The following is a 19,858-nucleotide window of genomic DNA, read 5'->3' as shown; positions in this document are numbered from 1 at the left end:
TGTTGTCAATGGAAGAGGATGATGCAATAGAATTTTTTGGTCTTTAAAGGCTCGTGCTTATTTTTGTTCCAACTAACTAACACAGCTACACCTCCAGAACACAAATTATGATTTTAAAGTGCTGTGCAAATTAAATGGCTATTTAAATTAATGCCAACAATGGTAATATTAATACAAATTTAAACGGATAACAAGACAATGACTAGAAGTATCATAGGAAAGCCTGTGTTCCTAAACAAAAAAATGGATTATTAGTGTGCATATTTTATTTATTTAAACATTTCTATCACTTTTTTCCCTATGTTCAAAGTAGCATGACTAGGTGGAATCAATGCCAATGACACCAAGCTATATGTGTTACATGCTGTCAAGTTGCTTTCAACTTATGACAACCCTATGAATTAATGATCTGTACAATGTCCTATTATTGACATTCTTGTGCGAGCAGTCACCCAGCCTCCACTATTTTAAGAGCTGCTTATGACATAAAAATCATAAACCCCTTGAATTTGATGTGCCTTAATTCACATTAGAAATACAGCCAGCTGAGCAAAGTGTTGCCAGATCCTGCCCAGGAGAATGATTCATGAATGGAATGTGAGTGCAAAACCAAGTGATCAGATGAGATTGGCTCCTGCCCCCTCCCACGCTGAGGAATGTGCTATCTTGGCAATAGAGGTGCTTGGGAGTCATCACTCTGAACATTCCAATCTCTCCTCGTCCCATTGAGTAAAACCCTACCCTGCAATCAAGGGCCATCAATCACCTCTGATAAGTTTATAACTCTTCCTGGGAACATCTAATCAAGACTCTAAATTCATTAGCCAAGCTCCAGGAACATTTAATTAACTGCCGTTTCTTTGTAAGGCACCAGGAGTAACCAATCTGATTTCTTTGTCACACCTCGGTAACATCAATCAAAGGTACTCAAACCTTTGTCATTCCCAGGAGGTGACCTTTGTTTTAACGGGGTCCTTTGTCTTAATGGCTAAAGTACTCTCCAGCCCCAGGGCTTGATTTGCCCTATAAGAACCCAGGCTTTGCCCCATTCAAATTATGCACGCTTATTCAAATCCAAGTGCCATACCGTCAAGAGTCTCTTTTTCTGAACCTCTCCTGATTGAGAACACTGGCCGTCTGAAGCCCTCTTCCTCAGTGAACTACCTCACTTCCTGAATTATTGCCCGAAAATCCCTAAAATCTATTCCATTTTCACCTAGGAACCTTCTGTGCTTGTGAGTTACTTCTTGTATGTGTGGGTTTCCCCCTTTAAATAAAAATTACTGTTTGTGTTTTTGAAGAACCAGTCTTGTCAGTTTCCTTGGGAAGGGGACCCTGTAAAAATTGGTGGAGTATCCCACTTTTACCTCTCTCTCATAGCCTTCTCCTTGCTGCTAATTCCCCCTACTCACAAGGAGAACAATTCTGGTAACACTTGCTCTTGCCAACTGAAGGCTGCAACTTCCTCCTCTGAGTTAATCCAGCTCATGTTCTGTCTTCCTCTTTTCCTATTGCCTTCCACCTCTTCTAGCATTATTGTCTCTTCCATTGAGCCTTACCTTCTCATGATGTAACCGAAGTACAATAACCTCAGTTTAGTCATTTTAGCTTCTAGGGAAAATTCAGGCTTGATTCGATCTAGAACCCACTTATTTGACTTTTTGGTGGTCTATGGTATCCATAAAACACTCCTCCAACACCACTGAATCTTGACATGATGGAGACATCAGGAAAGAAGATACACTTGAGCAACCTGACCTACCTGGACCAAGTTGCCCTTGACCAGTCAAGGAAAAAGCATAGATGAGCTTCTAGATCCAACCTTGCTGTTTGAGAAATGGTGTGGCTGCTAGGAATACTATCACTGATTTAAAAGCTTCTCTCAACCTTATTAACTCTCCCAACTGGGCAACATTGTCTTATGGTCATGAAACCTTCAGACTTGACTGCTTTGACATGATCTGAGTGAGGATGCCTTGGACGGTAACTTGGAAACAACAGTTTATACAAAATGAAACAATTTGTCTTTTGGTTCAGGCAAGGCAGTACATGAATATAAAAGTTTCATATAATAGTTGCTATGGCTGCCTGTTTGTTTCTGCAAATTCAATCTTCTGTTTTTAACCTTTAAAGCTTACCATGACTTTGGATCCACTTATAGGAAAGACCACTTCTTCCTATTTAGACAAACCTGCCAACTTAGATTGTCCCAACAGTTTCTGCATGAAGACACCCTTCTTTGGGGAGCAAGATTTGGGTACAGTAGCACTTTAAAGACCAACTAGGTTACCAGGGTATGAACTTTTGAGGGTCAAAGCTCCGTTTGTCAGATTCTTTTCGGAGGTGCATTTGGCTTTCATTAGGTCAATGGCAGCACTTATCTATCATTTGGCCTATGGACCTTCTCTGACATACCAGTAATGTATAGTGGTTAGAATGAGAGACTAGGGTCTGGGAAGAGCCAGGTTTAATTCCCACTTTGCCATGGAAGCTTGGTAGATGACCTTGAGCCAGTTGCACACTCTTAGAATAACTTACCTCACCAAGTTGTTGTGAGGATAAATCTGAGGAGAGAACAATGCAAGCTGCTTTGAGTCCCCATCAGGAATAAAAGCACAGTATAAATGAAGTAAACAAATTAATACTCTCTGGACCGATTGGGAACTATTGACACTGAAGAATATTTCTGCAAGATATCTAATGGAGGGATAATGTTTTTATTGATATTGCTATGGTTACACACACGCACACGCGCACGTGCATGCACATACAATAAAAGCACCCAGTTAACGGGAAAGCTCTATTAACTAGAATGCCAACTGAGTGACTTGCTGGCATAACCCACTCAGGTACAAACAAGAAAAAAGCCTTTTTAACTTGCATACTTGGTCAGTCAGCAACCCCAATTCCTCATTTATGCAAGTTAACAAAGCTTTTACTGAGTGTATATATATAATGTTGTGGGCTGTCAACAGAAGAGAATTGAATGTTCCAGTGGTGATGAGAGCAGAGAAATTCTTGAAGGTCAGCTGCTGGGCAGCAGTAGTGGAAAGTGACTCTGGCAGAGGATTTTTCATAGACAACAGCAGAGTCACTTCAGTTGACCCTGGTTAGTACTGCACAGCAGGAGAAGGCAATGGTAAACTACTTCTGCTTATCTCTTACCTTGAAAACCTTATGATGAGACAATCCAGAATGAAAAAAGATATAGTGCTGGAAGACAGGACTCCCAGGTCAGATGGCACTCAATCAGCTACTGGGGAAGAGCTGAGGACAAGTACAAATAGTGCTATTCTTAATGATGGGCCTGGATTAAAGCCTAAAGGACGTCCAGTTGCAGATGTGAATAAATGCAAAAGGAACATCCAAAGCTGTGTGACAGACATAATAGGAACATGGAACGTGAGAGGCATGAAGTCAGGTAAAAGAGAAATCATAAAACAAGAAATGGAATATTTAAACATTACAATCCTGGGTGGTTGTGAACTAACGTGGACCAACTCAGGACATTATCAGTCAGAAAACTACACAGTGTTTTACTGTGGAAATGAACTTTAAAAAAATGATGCTGCTCTAATAGTGAGGTGAGACATATTACAAGCAGTCAAGAGCTACAACGCAAAGTCTGATTGAGTAATATCAATCAAACTTCAGGGAAAGCCTGTTAACATAACTATCATTCAAGTTTATGCTCCAACTACAGATTATAATGGAGAAGAAATCAAAAACTTTTACGCAAGTGTCCAAGAAGAAATTGATCGTACACTTAAACAAGATATGCTTATAATCATAGGTGTCTGGAATGCAAAAGTAGGAGATAAAGAAGAACCAAACATAGTTGGAAAATTTGGACTAGGATCACAAAATGAAGCAGGAGAGTGACTCATAGAATTTTGTGAAGCCAACCATCTGTTCATTGCTAACACATGCTTCAGGCAACCAAAAAGACAATTGTATATGTGGAAATCACCAGATGACCAATTTAGGAACCAAATAGATGACATAATTGGAAGTAGAAGATGGAGAAGCTCTATTCTCTCTGCTAAAACAAGACCAGGAGCTGACTGCAACACAGATCATGAGTTGCTAATATCAAAACTTATAATAGAGCTGGAAAAAAAACACTAAAAGAATCATAGTGCCAAAATACAATCTAAATAATATTCCTGAAGAATTTAAAAACCAAGTCAGGAACAGATTTGCAACACTAACTTTAATTGATCGCGAACCAGAAGAACTATAGGCTGAAACCAGAGATATTAGCAAGGAAGAGTGTGCAAAGACTATTCCTGTAGCCAAAAGAAACAAGAAGCCTAAATGGATGGCTGAGGAAACTCTTAAAATTGCTAAAGATAGATGAGAAGCAAAAGCAAAAGGTGACAGAAATAGGGTCAAAATCCTAAAAGCAGCTTTTCAGCGACTTGCACACAGAGACAAAGAAATTTATTATAATAACCAGTACAAAGAAATAGAAGACAACAACAAAAAAGGAAGAACAAGAGATCTGTTCCAAAAGATCCGAGAAATCAAAGGGAAATTCAAGCTACGGCTTAGGATGGTGAAAGATAAACATGGAAATACAGTATCTGACCAGGACAAAATAAAGGAAAGATGGAAACAATACACTGAAGAAGTATACAAAAGAGATGGAAGGATGACAGATATTTTCATCAAAGAATCCTTTGATGAAGAACCAGAAATCCTAGAAAGTGAAGTGAAAGCTGCATTCAAAGCAATTGGGAGAAACAAAGCACCTGGAGTAGATGGAATACTAACAGAGCTATTTCAAGCTACAGAAACTGAGTCCATCAGAATCTTAACAAGAATCTGTCAACAAATATGGGGAAAAAAACAATGGCCCATGGACTGGAAACGCTCAGTCTATATTCCAGTTCCAAAAAGAATGGGATGCCAAAGAGTGCAGCAACTATCAGACTATCACGTTAATTCCTCATGCAAGCAAAGTGATGCTCAAAATTCTAATGCAAAGACTCTTACCATATATGGAATGACTAATGCCAGATGTTCAAGCTGGACCAGAGGTCACACTGCAAATTTACAATGATTAATGGAACATACCAGGGAATTTCAGAAGAAAATGAGCCTGTGTTTTATAGATTACAGCAAAGCTTTTGACTGTGTGGATCATGAAAAGCTACAGAGAGCCTTAAGAGAAATGGGGGTGCCACAACATCTGATCGTTTTGATGCACAACCTGTACTCTGGACAAGAGGTTACTGTCAGGACTGGATATGGGGAAAGAATGGTTTCCAATTGGCAAAGGTGTCAGACAAGGATGCATATTATCTTCCTACCTATTCAACCTCTATGCAGAGTATATCATAAGGAAAGCTGGATTAGATCTAGAAGAAGGTGGAGTGAAAATTGGTGAAAGGAACATTAACAATTTGAGATATGCAGATGACACCACGTTACTGGCAGAAAATAGTGATGACTTGAAATGACTACAGATGAAGGTTAAAAGAGAAAGTGCAAAAGCAGGATTACAGCTGAACATGAAGAAGACAAAAGTAATGACTACTGAGGAATTACACAGTTTTAAAATTGACAATGAGGAAACTGAAATTGCTCAAGATTTTCTATTCCTTGGCTTAATCATCAACCAAAAGGGAGACTGCAGTGAAGAAATCAGAAGACTGAGACTTAGAAGAGCAGCTGTGAGGGAACTAGAGAATATCCTTAAAGATAAAGATGTCTCTCTAGGAACCAAGATCATGATAATCCAAACTATGGTATTCCCCATTACTAAATATGGATGTGAAAGTTGGACAGTGAAGAAAGCCGACAGGAAGAAAATTGATTCATTTGAAATGTAGTGCTGGAGGAGAGTTTTGCAGATACCACGGATAGTCAAAAAGTCAAATAAGTAGATACTAGATCAAATCAAGCCGGAATTCTCCTTAGAAGCTAAAATGACAAGACTAAAGCTATCATACTTTGATCACATCATGAGAAGACAAGATTCTCTAGAAAAGTCAATAATGCTAGAAAAAGTGGAAGTAGGAAAAGAGATAGGCCTAAAACAAGATGGCTTGACTTAATAAAAGAAGCCCCGTCCTCCAGTTTGCAGGATTTGAGCAAGTCTGTTAATGATAGGACGTTGTGGAGGTCTTTCATTCACAGGGTCACCATAGGTTGGAGGCAACTTGATGGCACATAACATGCATTGCTTTTATATTATTTTTGTAAACCATTTCATGCACAGAACTGGATTTAAAACAAACAAATAAATAACATTCTGTTAAGTTTGTGTCTTTAGATGCTTACAAGAAGCAGTCTTATACTGAGTCTGACAATTCACCACCTAGCCCAACACTGTTCATCTTGGCTCACTGCAGCTCTACAGGAGTCCCAGGCATACAAGACGCCATTCCTGCTATAAAATCCTTTTATCCAGAAATGGCAAGGATTAAACTTCAGATCAACCTTGCTTTATGCATCCAAATGCCCTAATATTGGGTTAAGTCCCTCCCTACCACCTCCCCATTCAAAGAATAAAGAGCAAAATCTTCATGAACTTCAGTCCTAGAAGAGATGTAAAACTCGTTAATTTAATCATGCAAATTCTCAAACTTTAGCTAAATGGAGTGCCCCAGTGCCAGAAAAAAGTTTTATACCCCTCGCAGTGCAGTTATGATGAGTAACTAGAATGCAGTTTGCAGCCTTCCTTCTCCCCTTAAATTCACATGGTGGTGGAAAGTGGGTCAAGTCACAGGAGACTTATGGCAACCCTACAGAGTTTTCAAGGCAAGAAACAAATACAGGTGGTTCGCCTGCCTCTGCATAATGATCTCAGACTTCTTTGGTGGTCTCCCATCCAAACACTAATCAGGGCCAATCCCACTTAGCTTCCCAGATCAGATGCGATCAGGCTTGCCTGAGCCATCCAGATCAGGGCCAAAACCATGTGGTAGAGAAATCCATCATTATAATATTGAGTGTGTAGCCATGTTAGTCTGTAGTAGAAGAAGGTCCAGTAGCACCTTAAAGACCAACTAGATTTCCAGGGTATGTTCCATAATATTGTTACTTAATAGTGCAATCCTAAACAGAATTATACCCTTCAAAATACATTGAAGTCAGTGAGGTTAGAAGGGTATAACTCTTCTTTCTAACACTGTAAAATTTCACTTGAGAAAGAAAAAACATGAATGACTGTGATTCAAAGAAGCAATGTGTGCACTGGGAAGAGCTGCTCATTCAGCCTGAGAAATGACATGATGCTTCTGCCTCAGCAGTTCCCTCTACCAAAGAGAAAACTCCCAAGATCAGTTTAATGCAGATTGCCTCTTCTGTTGCAGAAGTTGCAAAAGAACCAACAAAGCTCAAACATCCCAGTTTGTCCGCTTCCCTCCACCCACATACAGGAGAAATCCACGAGGGCTTGCATAAAAGAATCTCACTCCCCCATTCCTTCTCTTTCTTTTCCTCTTTGCCTCCCCCAACAGTGCTTGGAGCTTTCTCATCCACTGGCCTACCTTTGCTGCTGCTTCCCCTGGTAGCCTCTGCCCCTCCCTTAACCCTTCACCTTCTTCTATTCCCCTTCTCTAGCTTCACCTTTATTTAGCTGCTCTCTCCTCCTATTATATCTTCCCTTCCTCCAGTCCTTTACCTTTTTAGTCTCCCCCCCCCCCGCCTTAAACAAAGAGAGGCTTAGAATCGTCAGCAAGACTTATTGTGGGTTGCTTAGCTACACCCAATATTGTCACTGAGATCTCACAATATAATCTTATTCATAAAGAAGCAAACTTTGCTTCTATCATTTGAGTTGTCAACCCATTTTTTTTGTTTTAATCTACATTTCAGATTTTTCTGCAAACCTGGGGCTTCTCTCAAGCTTTCAAAACAATCCCCCCATTGCCCTCATCCCCACCATGTGGATTCTTTGATCCACTCTCTTCGGCTTGGTTCAGAATTATATATCAGCCATTTTGGATTGCAGCCTGTATCTTGGAAAAAAAAGTCATTTATTATCTGCAGCAGTCTCAAGCCAGATGGTCAAAGAAGCCTGACTAACAGATTCTTAGCTAGAAGGGGTATGCAAAATTGCCAAACATCTGGTACTGAAACACATATGACTGTGCAAACCCAGGCTCCTAGGTGATGCAATTCCTAGGTGATGGAGCATTTGGATGAAAGATAAAAGGTAGGATTATAACCAAGAGGTTGATTGTATTTTTAAGGGGAGGAAATCTATCATTCCAACAAACATACTTTTACATAAACAGTTTGTACATTCCTTATAAAGAAGTAGGAATTAGCCCCTATTAAAAATTACTAGCGACTTGACTCATTAACTGCAAAAATATATCTGAACATGAATTAATGCACCCAAGTAAAATCCTGCAAAATGTTTAAGAAAAAATTCAGTTGCAACATCAAGCTACTGTTTGGGAAGCTAAACTATGATTTAGTTATACCCAGTAAGTAGCTTAATATGAAATGGTATGGTCAACATGAATCTGGTATGGTCAAAATATGGTTTGGTATTACACCCATAGTGACAAACCATGGTCTGGCATGTTCCTTCACCATGGACGCAGGCTGACCACAGACTTCAGAGTGAGCAGAAAAGAAAACCACTGATGGTTCACACTAGTAGTTTCCAAAGAACTCCTTATTACCCTCAGCCTCAATATAGCCTTGTCGTGACCCTTTAGAGCTGCATTTATGAAAATGACTATCTGCGAGAGCCAACCAGTGATCTACTCTACTATATAATTTTCATCTCCCAACAGAAAAAATCTCCCCCAAACCATTTACTGTAGATTACAGTTATGGAGGTGGAAACAGCTATTGGGGAAGTGGGAGAGGGATGCTGTCAAACAACCTTGACCTGAAGATAGAATGAGTCTGGAGCTTGAGCTTGTCAAGAGCAGCCCAAAGGTCTCCTTCTTTGGCTTCCTCATTGTACTGCTGAGGTTGCCCAAAAACAACAGACCTGCATGGATCGTGAATTTTTGATTTGTAAGCCCCTTTGGCTCCTAAATTGGGAAGGGGGAAATGGTGGGGGGGATCCACAACCCATCTTTAAAAGTGAACTAGTAAACAGTCAGTTGTTTACTATTTCACTTATTTTACTATTTTTATATTACTATTGTTTACTGTTTCACTTACTGTCTCACAGTCAATTGCTTACTATTTCACTTTTGTTTACAATTGTTTACTTTTAGTCAATTGAAGTAAATAGACTTAGAAGGGTATAAGTTTGCTTAAGATTGCATTATACAGGTCTGTTTTAAAGGAATGATTGGCCTTTCCCCTGTTTCTATGTTAGGAGAGAGCCAAGACTTCTAGCATTTATAAGCTCTTATTGTACAGGCTTGCACTTCCTGACTTTTAGTGGACTTTCAAGCGGCACTAAAAATGACCTTGCCACCAGGGAATTAAAAGAATGCCTGCATTGCAGCTAGACAACAACTGAACACAGGAATTTTAACCTTTACACATAACTATTTGATAAGGTTAGTGCAAGGAATAACTGAGCACTGGCTGCAAAATAAGCCAGAAGCTCTTAAAACGAAGTTTAAGCTCCAATAAACCTCCATTTCCTTACCTGTTGCATTGCCATTTGCCTGGAATAATTCTGAGCTTTCACCAGAGCTTCTGCTGCCCTTTTAGCACGTTGCTGAGGGCCCCCCTTGGGGAAAGCTGGAAGTGTTGCAAGCACATTCTCCACAGTAAACTCCTGGTTCAAGGAGTACCCCAATATTTCCTGCAAAAGATTTAGAAAAAGCACTTGATATCATATTACTTCTAAACTTGCATTGATTTCTTCCGTAAGATACTACTAGAGACAAAAAAAGATGGGTGGAATGTAGAATAAGTACACATGTGCTTCTCTGCCTGCAGTGTCAGCTGCTTGCCTCCTGAAACTAGGCAACAGAACCACTTGTGCTAGGGGTGGTAGTAGTAGTAGTAACTGCGCTTATATACCACTCTTCTAGACAGATTAGTGCCTCACCCAGAGTGGTGAACAAGTGGCACTATGGCACTGCGTAACACAGACAGCCTATGTGGTATAGTGTCAAACTAGGATCTGGGACACCCTGGCTCAATTCCCCGCTCTGTCATGGGAGCTTGCTGAGTGATCTTAGGCCAAAGCACGTATTTTCAACTGAACCTACCTACAGGGTTCTTGTGAGGGGAAAAATGGTGGATATAATAATGTAAGCAGCTTAGGGGTCTTCCTTTTGGGAGAAAGGCAGGGTATAAATAAAGTAAGCATGTAAGAAAAATTTTAAAATGGGAGTGTGGTTATGAGATGTATATGGATGTGGATTTCCATGATGGTATTTCAGTGTTCCTTTCACTGGTGTGTGGTGATAGATGCCATGCATGCAAATCAGCTGGCAGCCCAAAAACAGCAAACAGGGCTGCCAAGAACCCCCACGAGCCATCAAACATCTCCCTCCCTTATAACCCTGATCCAAATCAAATATCACAAAACAAAGCACTTCATTTACTGTTACCACAAATCTATACTAATAAAAGGATCAGCATGCCCATCCATTGGGACTACCTTGATTCAGCCAAGCCCCCAATTCTTTTAATATGAATTGAAATGCATTCACCAGTGGTCTCCGTATCTCAGTTGGGGAGTCACCAGTTAGTTGAAATAATGTCCTTGAAACTACTCACACTTCAGCTCCTGTTTGCTCTGCATTCTGGTTCCAATCACGCAAGGAAGAGTGGGTCAGAGGAACGTGGCCAGAACTAGTAATCAGTGGACTATTTGGTAGACACCAAGAAAGGCACAGGCACCTCCTCTGTGAATGTCCCTTAATCCTTGCTTATATGTGTAGGAGGCTTTATCCTTGTAGCCCAAACTGCTTAAGTGGAACTGGTTCCCAGGTGTTGTTTGTATCTTGTGTTCTCCTGAAGCACTGTGTCTAGAAAGGTGTCTGAGAAGACTAGTGTTACTCCGTCCTCACTTGCCATTCCTATGTTGTTAGCTTTGGCTCTCTTTTTCTTGGGCAAAAAGCTTCTTTGAACAAAATGCCTTTTCATCAAAAGTTCCCTACTAAATTAAGCCTCTACTTGGATGTTCATAGTACTATAAGTCTACGAGTTTTCCACATGGAGCTTTTTTATCAGTTCTGGCCCCATACTCCTTTGGTTTTTCTTCTGATTTCCACATGCTTTCTTGCCTTTAGTTTTTACTTTGGAGTCTTTTTCCCCCCAGGTTTTTTCCAGCTCTTTGGAGACCACTTTTACCTCAATCTTTTTCTGGAAGTCAATTTTTTTTCCCTTGTGCATAACATTTCTTTTGCTTTTATTTGACCTGCCCATAAACTGTTTTATTTTGTTTGGTGCTCCTTTACTATTATTAGCCCTCCTTCCAGTTTGTGTGTGTTTTAATTGTTTTAAATATTTTATTTATGATTGTTTAAATACTATTTTTGAAACATTTTAATGTTTGCCACCTTGGGAATCCCAAGTTAGGTCAAAAGGAGGCACAGAAATGCTTTAAATAAAATAATTTGGAGCTGCACCAGCAAAGAGGATTCAATAGCAATCATAAATTCTTGTCCACTTAGGTAACTTGAGGATAGGATTGTACTGCTAATCACTAACCCATAGGGATTGATTGGAATTCTTCACTCAAAATATACATCTCCAATGATGTGTTAGCAGCATTCGTTACTTATTTGTTCCCAGGCCTAATATGAAGTTATTACCTCTCAAGCCCTTCACACTCCAGGGCCCTCATAATCAAACTGCATCTCCCAGTATATTCCCCCACACCAGTTACGTTCCTTGGGCAGCTTTTGCTGTGTAGTGCCCTTTCTTGGACTGAATGTGTACAGCAAGAGTTAGGTCATGGGGCTTTCTCTGTGGTAGGCCCAGTACTCTGGAATGGCCTACAAGAGTGAATATGGAGGGAGCCTTCATAAGTTGCATTTAGGAAGGCATGAAACACAATTGTGTTTCAGAAGGTATCTGGTGGAATATAAACTGGTTTGGCAGATCTGGCTGCATTTTTAATCTATGCACTGTTTTTATCTTGTCAATGGACTGCAACACTTTTTGTATCCTTGCAACTTGTGATTGCATTGTTAGTCACCATGAGTCTGAGATAAGACGGTATATAAACAACTTTAATAAATGTGTGTTTTCCTGTTGCAGCGCAGCAAAAATGAATAATCCTCCATCAGTGCTTGAAACTTAAATTGATCAACTTTTTTCATAAAGTTATTGATAAAATAATTAACAGGAATATAATATACAAGTGGGGGACCCACAAGGACTTGTTGGGGGGGCATCTCATTTTCCCCTACTCCACTATGCCCTCTTTCCCTTCCATGACCCCACCATAGCTTCTCCTTTTCCTGCTTCCATCTCTCCTTCCCACTCACCTCTGTCTGCCCCAGAGTCTTCACCTTTTCCCCTTCCTACCTCCCTGATAGCCTTTCTCCACAGTGGAGACTCAAAGCAGTGTACATCATTCTCCTTACCGACATATTGTCCTCACAACAACCACAAGAGGTAGGTTAGGCTGAGTGTGTGTGACTGGATCAAAGTCATCCAGTAAACTTCCACCACAGAGTGGTGATACAAACCTGGCTATCCTACATCCTACTCTGAAACTCTAACCACTACATTAATGTGGCTTTTGTGGGGGGTGCTGTTGAATAGTAGCAAGCAACCAGGCTTGGGTGAATCATGCAAGTCATGTGGTATCAAGTTGCTTCTGGGCCTGTCCCCAATGAGTCCTCTTTCAAAGACCAAAACAGCACTGGAAAGGACCCCACCCCCTCCCTCCTGCTTTTTCCTTACAAAAACCAAGCCTGGAATATTGGCTAAACAGTTATGGTTGTCTAGCAACAGCCACTGAGGGCTTCTGGTTAAAACGCCATGTGTTTTTTTTTTCTTCAGGCGTGTAGGAAGATCTTTCTTGTCCATTCATGGCGCCCATCTCCGGATTTAAGTATCTACAGATCAGGGCCACTGGGCTATTAATATACAAGATAAACAACAAATCTGTATGTGCTGATCTCTTAGTACTGTTTATATAAAGTTATCAATATTTTAAACATTGCAGTAATGCAGGTTCTTCAACCCTCAGAACAAATGTAACATCAAGAGAAAGCCAGGGCATAAACTCTTATCTGTTTGCATTCTAATGAGACCAAGCATCTAGAGTCAGGCGATGGTGCCAAAGGAATGACTTGTGTTGATAAAGACTGGATGGGTTCTCAGTAGCTCTCACTGAGTTCTATGGGCCAAAGTAAAGGAGTTTCAATCGAGGACACAGATTTTGTACTCACTGTTGCATAAGCCTAAGAGGGATTGGCTGGCATAATTTCTTTATTCCATTGCCCTGCTCTATACAACACTTCCTGCCTATCAAGAATGCACTTTAGGATGCATCCTCAGTGAATGAGGAGTTTCAACTACAGAGTCAAGATGTAAGTAATGCCCAAAGACATACTGTCATTGAATTATTCATGTTTTGGTTTTGAAACTGCTGTTTGAGACAAATCAGGGTGTAATTAGCCACAGAATTATATGCTATTAAATACTGATTATGTTCACAGTACTTCTGTCTAATCATCCTTCTGTCCATTGTCATAGTTTCTACCACACAGCATGTCTCTACAAACCTTGTGATAAGCATTTTCCATACTGAGAGCAATGCAAGCAAAGTTAAAAATATAATCTACTAAAAAGGTATAATTAGCTGTCAGGTTCTTAATGACTAAATTGCTTATGTGCTTCATTTGAAGTTTATGGCTACATAAGTGCAACAAACCTCTTGAAAGTGTACAATTAATAACTGAAGCCCTAGAGCAAGTTGTGGAGAGAATATTTTTCTGCAAAGGGATTGGGTGCCACGAATCAGAGGTCAAAACATTAGGAACAGTCAAATCTAATATAAATCATTGCAACCCAATGTGTATTTTTTGATCTGTACGCTATAAATATAAAAATCCCCAATACACAGGAAGGTTTGTCAATTAAAAATGGAATGTATAAATTGGCAGCTTTCCTACTGGCATTCTGCTCTACAAGCAAGAAAACAGAAGCACAGTTTGAGATTTGGATGGAATGACAGAGGCTAGTTTGTTACAAACCACTCTTTGGATCAGCACCATCACGTTTTCTCACCAGGGACTGTCTCTGAAGTGCAGGTCTGTATGATTTGGGATGACCCAAAGTTTGTTTGGGGGTGCAGCTTCCCCCCTTTCTGCTTGTCATGGGGGCACCCTTCTTTGAAGCAGTTAACTCAAGAACTGGGCTTTGTAGCAGGATCCAGCATAGGTCCACTTAAGAGGGCAGAGTTCCCTGAATACAGAGGTGTATGATATGTGTTCCTCCAAAATTTAATTTGGGATGCTGAGCTTTTCAATGTTCCCCAATATTTGTGCTTGGATTTGCGAATAAGGAACTAGGAACCAACTTCAGCTTTGTACAGCATAGTAGGTCACTGTTTGGAATCCCTGCATACTTTGGGATCCTTGACAGAAGTTAAGTACTAGAGACAAAGACTTTCAGCAAAAGTTAACAGGCAAAGAATATCACCATTGTCATATGGTTGCTTCTCAGCAACAGTCTCTTACACCTCAGGTAGAAGAAGGCAGTCAATGCTTTTGCCTGTCACTGCAGGCAACTTCACATGTTCATTTGTGGACTTAACATTCTCTCTCTGTTACCCTTACTACACCAAGAGAACAGAGTATTGTATCTATTTTTACAAAAACACTTCTGTCTTGCAGTGCAAGGTGACTTATACCTGCTGTATCATATGAAAAAAGTACACTGCCCAATGATATTCTGATTTCAAAAATACCTGACTATATAAGGAGCATGCTGCAAAGGTAGCATAGCACTGATGAAGAAATAGTGAGGCCCAACCGTTAAGAAGAATTAAAAAGCAAAAGAGTGGATAAGAAATAAAAGATGGAGACAGTTGTGGTGTGAAGCATGAAATATAGCCAGTCTGAGTTGCTGAGATTTCGTAAGTAGCAGGGTAGTGTTTTAGAAGTGGTGATCCAGAGGGAGACTGAATGCACAGGTACTCCATCTTCCCTAGAGAGGAGTCTCTCATCAATAACACTTTAAAGTTCAAAGCACTTTATAGTATTTATCTTACAACAGCTGTTAAAAAGCCGTTGTTACTATTTTAAAGATAAGAAACTGAGGCCAATAAATCACAGCCTACAATTCACTACCAAGGACATCCATGGAGGCACAGAAATCTGAACCAGGCTTCCCATATCTAAGACCAGCCCACTGCCCATTGGATTATACTGGGTCACAACAACGGTCACCATACAAGTTGGTTTTAATTAATTTGCTTTCTATGCTTTATCAAAGCATTATAAAGCCTAACCACATAAATAGGAAAGCCACTACAAGACATTACTGTAGCAAGTTGCTGCCACCTACAGGCCAAACTGAGTACAGTCTTTACTGTGAAAATCATCCACATCTGTTCTTTTGATCTGTAGGTGGCAGCAATCGGCATGTTCAATTTGGTAGAAAGAGTTCTCTGTTTGAGCTCTACTTCTACTACAAATCCAGGTCTGATTTTTATAATCACTGGCTTTGCCCTTAACTTCAATATTATGCTATATTATATGGCATTTTAATAAAACTAGCACTATGAAATGTACTAGAATATCCCGCAGGCTATATTACCAAGAGAGGTTAGGTGTTTGTACTCTCTTGGGCATTTTCAGTCTCGTGCAGTGAGATATGCTTTACCTGGCTTAATTGGCTGCTGGTTTTTTTCAGCTACTTCAAAGTTATTTTTGTTTTTGGACTGTATATCATCACACGTCATTTTTGGTAAAGGTGAACAAATAAAAGCTTTTACACCAGTTGCAAACACACAACTTGCTTGATTTTTTTTTTTAAAAACGCTTTTCATTGGAAGACTGCTTCTTTTTTAGAGAAATAAAATCAAAAGCAGCAGTAGCCTGCAGATTTTTTGTTTTCTGATGTTATGGGATAGTATAATATCAATATTGTTAACCCAAAACAAAATATGTAACAATGGCTGAAATGCTAGTTCAAGAATCTACAAAAGCAGTAAGTGACTCTGCATTGAAACAATACTATTATGGACTATTAAATATAAGAGGATCTTTAGTATGCATGTGACTCTTATCAGGATGTAATAGTACATCGATTAACTGGGCTTACATTATACAACACCAAGAATCAACAACTGATGAACAATCTAAACTGATTATAGATCCAGAGGAGTTAGCCGTGTTAGTCTGTAGTAGCAAAATCAAAAAGAGTCCAGTAGCACCTTTAAGACTAACCAATTTTATTGTAGCATAAGCTTTCGAGAATCACAGTTCTCTTCGTCAGATGCATCCTTCTGTCCTCCATGCATCTGACGAAGAGAACGTGATTCTCGAAAGCTTATGCTACAATAAAATTGGTTAGTCTTAAAGGTGCTACTGGACTCTTTTTGATTTTGCTAAACTGATTATATATACTCAGTTAAAAGCCGAAGGGTTATACGGGACCCAGTACTGCTGCTAGAGAAGCAAGTAAACGCAGCTACAAAAAAAAAAGCCTTCTTCCAATTCAGACTAGCCTGGAAGACAGCCACTTACCTTGACATGGCCAATCTGGCCACCTGGATTCATGCTACAGTAACCTCGAGACTAGACTTACTGTCATGTACTTTACATCACCTCCCCTCAAAATCAACTTGGAGACTCCAACTGGTGCAGAACACTGCACCTTGTTTACTCTCAGGAGCTAGACAGAGCAGGCATATCACTCCCATTCTGCAGTTACTCCATTGGCTACCCATCAGTTACCAGGCTCAGTTCAAGGTCACGGCTATCATATTCAAAGCCCTTCGTGACCTTGGCCCATCACATCTGTGCAACTGCATCCCCTTCTAAGTTCTGCAACAGCAGCATCTCTCATCTGAACAGGGCCTTCTGCAGAAACCACCCTGCAGTTGGACAAAATGAACACCTGCTCATACACTTGCTCTCTCTGGTAGCTTCAGCCTTACGGAATGGCCTGCAAACCACTTTATTCAAGCTCACTGGCTGCAGTGTTGTGTTACTGTTTAAAATCTTTCCTATCAATTCTCCCATAGTCTTTAATGTTAAATATGGGTGCCTTTCACTGCCTCATAAAGGGGCAATTTAGAGGAAAACTATGAAGGTACAGCTCTGAGAAAAAGGGGGGGGGGAGAATATCTTCCATTGAAACCAGTGGGAAATAATAACAAAATAAAAATTTATGAAAACTAAACAACAAAGGAAACAATAACAAAACGTGAAACATTCCAATAATGAAGCAATCCCTTTTGGAATTAGTAACCAAACCAAAAGAAACATAACAAACACCCATGTTCGCAGGCACACAGACACACACAGACACACAAACATATTACACACACGGACTTGAGTTATAGATATATAACTCTTGTAGAAGTCATTTGCCTGTTTTCTTCAACAGTAGGTTATCTATTCTAAACCTGCTTAAATATTTTAAATATAACCGACTGGTTTATATTTTTCCAGGACTGGAAGAATCTATGCTTATTTAAAGAGGAAAATAAAACCACCGTTGCTTCTTGGAGGCCAACAACAAGAACTGCATGAGCATTATAACCATGCCAAAGTCAGCAATAGCTTCCAGGAGGGAAGGAGGTAGATAACACATTACTTTATGGAACAATTCTTATGTTAATGCACCTATGCTGCTCTTGATAGTCATACATGGTATACTATTTGCCTGATTGTGAAAAAACAATTCTTTTATATGTCATCTAAGATGGAATTGCCTCTGGAGATATCCAGAGATACTGGCTTATGCTCTGAATTTCTATTTAATATACTGAGGCTGCAGTTTGTGAGATAGCGTGCCTGAAGATTCTCTCATCTTCATGTCTGACTGACTAATCGTAACATTGTCCCTTCTCCTACTGTTATAAATTAAACTTTTTCAAACATAGCAATTTCTTTATTGCCAAAGCCTATATGCTGTGAAAAAGGTTCCTTCACAGATTGATGGCGTTCCAGAGTACTTCTTGTTGTACATACTGCCACACTCCTGGTAGATCCTATGTCAGTTATCCTCAGAATCAGAGTCTTCTTAGGCAACCATGAGGATTTGAAGAGAAAAATACAAATGTTCAGACAGATGTATCAGAAACTCAAGCTCAACGTTCCTTAACTATGAGGGTAGCATAATATTTTGCAGCACCAGTAAATATCAAGACATATGCAGAAGACCAGCTAAAAGAATTGTTAGAAATATTTCCAAACACGAGCCAATGGCCCAGAACAAAAACAGGAAGAGGCAAGCATTGTCAGTGACCGGGTCTTCTATACAGACATTTGCAATGCATGAAAAGTGACAAAGAATAATTATTTACAAACAAAACAAAAAGACTGGTATTTTGTAGGAGGACTCTAACTACAGCACTTAAAGCAAGTCATGAAAGGAAACAAATGCCGTCCTGAATAATCCTGAAGTTTGGGGAGCTCATCCTTATGTTCAATAAATGAGGATGGCCAGACAGAGGTTTTGGATCATCTATGAAATTCAAATACAAGATCATACTGGATTCTAAAGTTATCTGTAGCTGAGCTGTGAGAAAAGACATGAAGGACTAAGAAGGTTATTAACAAAGCTTACAATCTACAGAATTATGAGATAGAGTAGGAATAGGAATACTTATTTTTGTAGGATAGATTAAAAATAAAGTTTTCCTTGAAATTTGATAAGAGATTAATAGATCTGTCTGGTGGCTGTGTTCTGAGGTAATATGACTGTAGAATATGAAGAGTGGGTCATCAATCCACAGCACTGGCTAATCAACATTACATGGAGATAGACTGCACAAAAAAATGGGCTGGATCATTTAATAGGTATTTATGCCTCCTTCCAAGATTTCCTTTGTCACTTCCGAGGACTGTTTATGTAGACGAGTTTCCGATTCTGATGCTAATATTTGTTTTCCAGTCTGTGTGTGTCTGACTTACTTCTGACCTTTCTTTAAGAGTCACATTGGGGCTAAGGAACAAAATCCATTACATGCCAAGTTCATTAGGGCTCAGTAAGGATTGACAGGCTTTTTTTTAAGGAATCCTAACAATATAAACACTTCATCTTCACCAATAAAGGAGTATACACAAGTGAATTTTCTAATATCTGCATGATTCCACACATATAATAGAAGGTTCTTCTACAGCACAATTTACCCAAACTCGTAAATTTACTGGACATGCCAAAAGCCAAGAAATCCTGCTAAATCACAACATCAAACGCATCAGCAGAAAGAATCAGCTGTCAGATACTAATTTATTTTTCTTTGGTTTTTGTACTCCCCAGAGCATAAGCGTATCCCTAAGATGTTAGCAACCCCTCCCCCTTTCCCTTCACCTCTATGGAAGAAACCATAAAGGGGTTGTTACATAATTAATCACAGCCACCCACTTACCAGTATCTCTCTAACCTAAGGCATTAAATGTCCTTGCTTACTAACACCATAAATAACTGTTCACAGCTCTCCAGAGGTTAGGTGCCTGTGTTCTCATATAGGGCGGATATTACATTCAAAAAACAAATTAGAGATAATTAGGTCTGCATCTATGTTAATTATTCATTAATACATGCTTGCCAGGTCAGCTGATGCAGGCAAGTAAAGCCTTTTTTCAAAATGCAGCCTCAAACCCGGTTGACAGCAGCAAAATAATAAACAAAACAAAAAAATAAGAAAAATGCTTTTAAAAGGGACACACATGTATTTAACAAAAGAACAGGGTTTATTTAAAATTGAAACAATCATGTTCAACTGCTTGCCAGGCTACAAAATAATTTTTAAAAATAGTTATGAGAACAAGAC

The 19,858-nt window shown here is 39.6% G+C and overlaps 1 protein-coding gene across 2 annotated transcripts in view; it reads right to left on the bottom strand.

Annotated features, from left to right (window-relative positions):
- Positions 1–19,858, bottom strand: part of LOC129334680 (uncharacterized) — an 82,930-nt gene that overhangs the window by 18,255 nt on the left and 44,817 nt on the right. For both annotated transcript variants that reach the window (XM_054986926.1, XM_054986927.1), the window contains exon 9: positions 9,578–9,736. In XM_054986926.1, coding sequence (XP_054842901.1) covers positions 9,578–9,736 — 159 coding nt within the window. The remainder of the gene's footprint in view (positions 1–9,577; positions 9,737–19,858) is intronic.

This window comes from Eublepharis macularius, chromosome 8 (assembly GCF_028583425.1).
Source record: "Eublepharis macularius isolate TG4126 chromosome 8, MPM_Emac_v1.0, whole genome shotgun sequence".
Lineage (NCBI taxonomy): Eukaryota > Metazoa > Chordata > Lepidosauria > Squamata > Eublepharidae > Eublepharis > Eublepharis macularius.
This window is presented reverse-complemented; position numbering and strand designations above follow the sequence as displayed.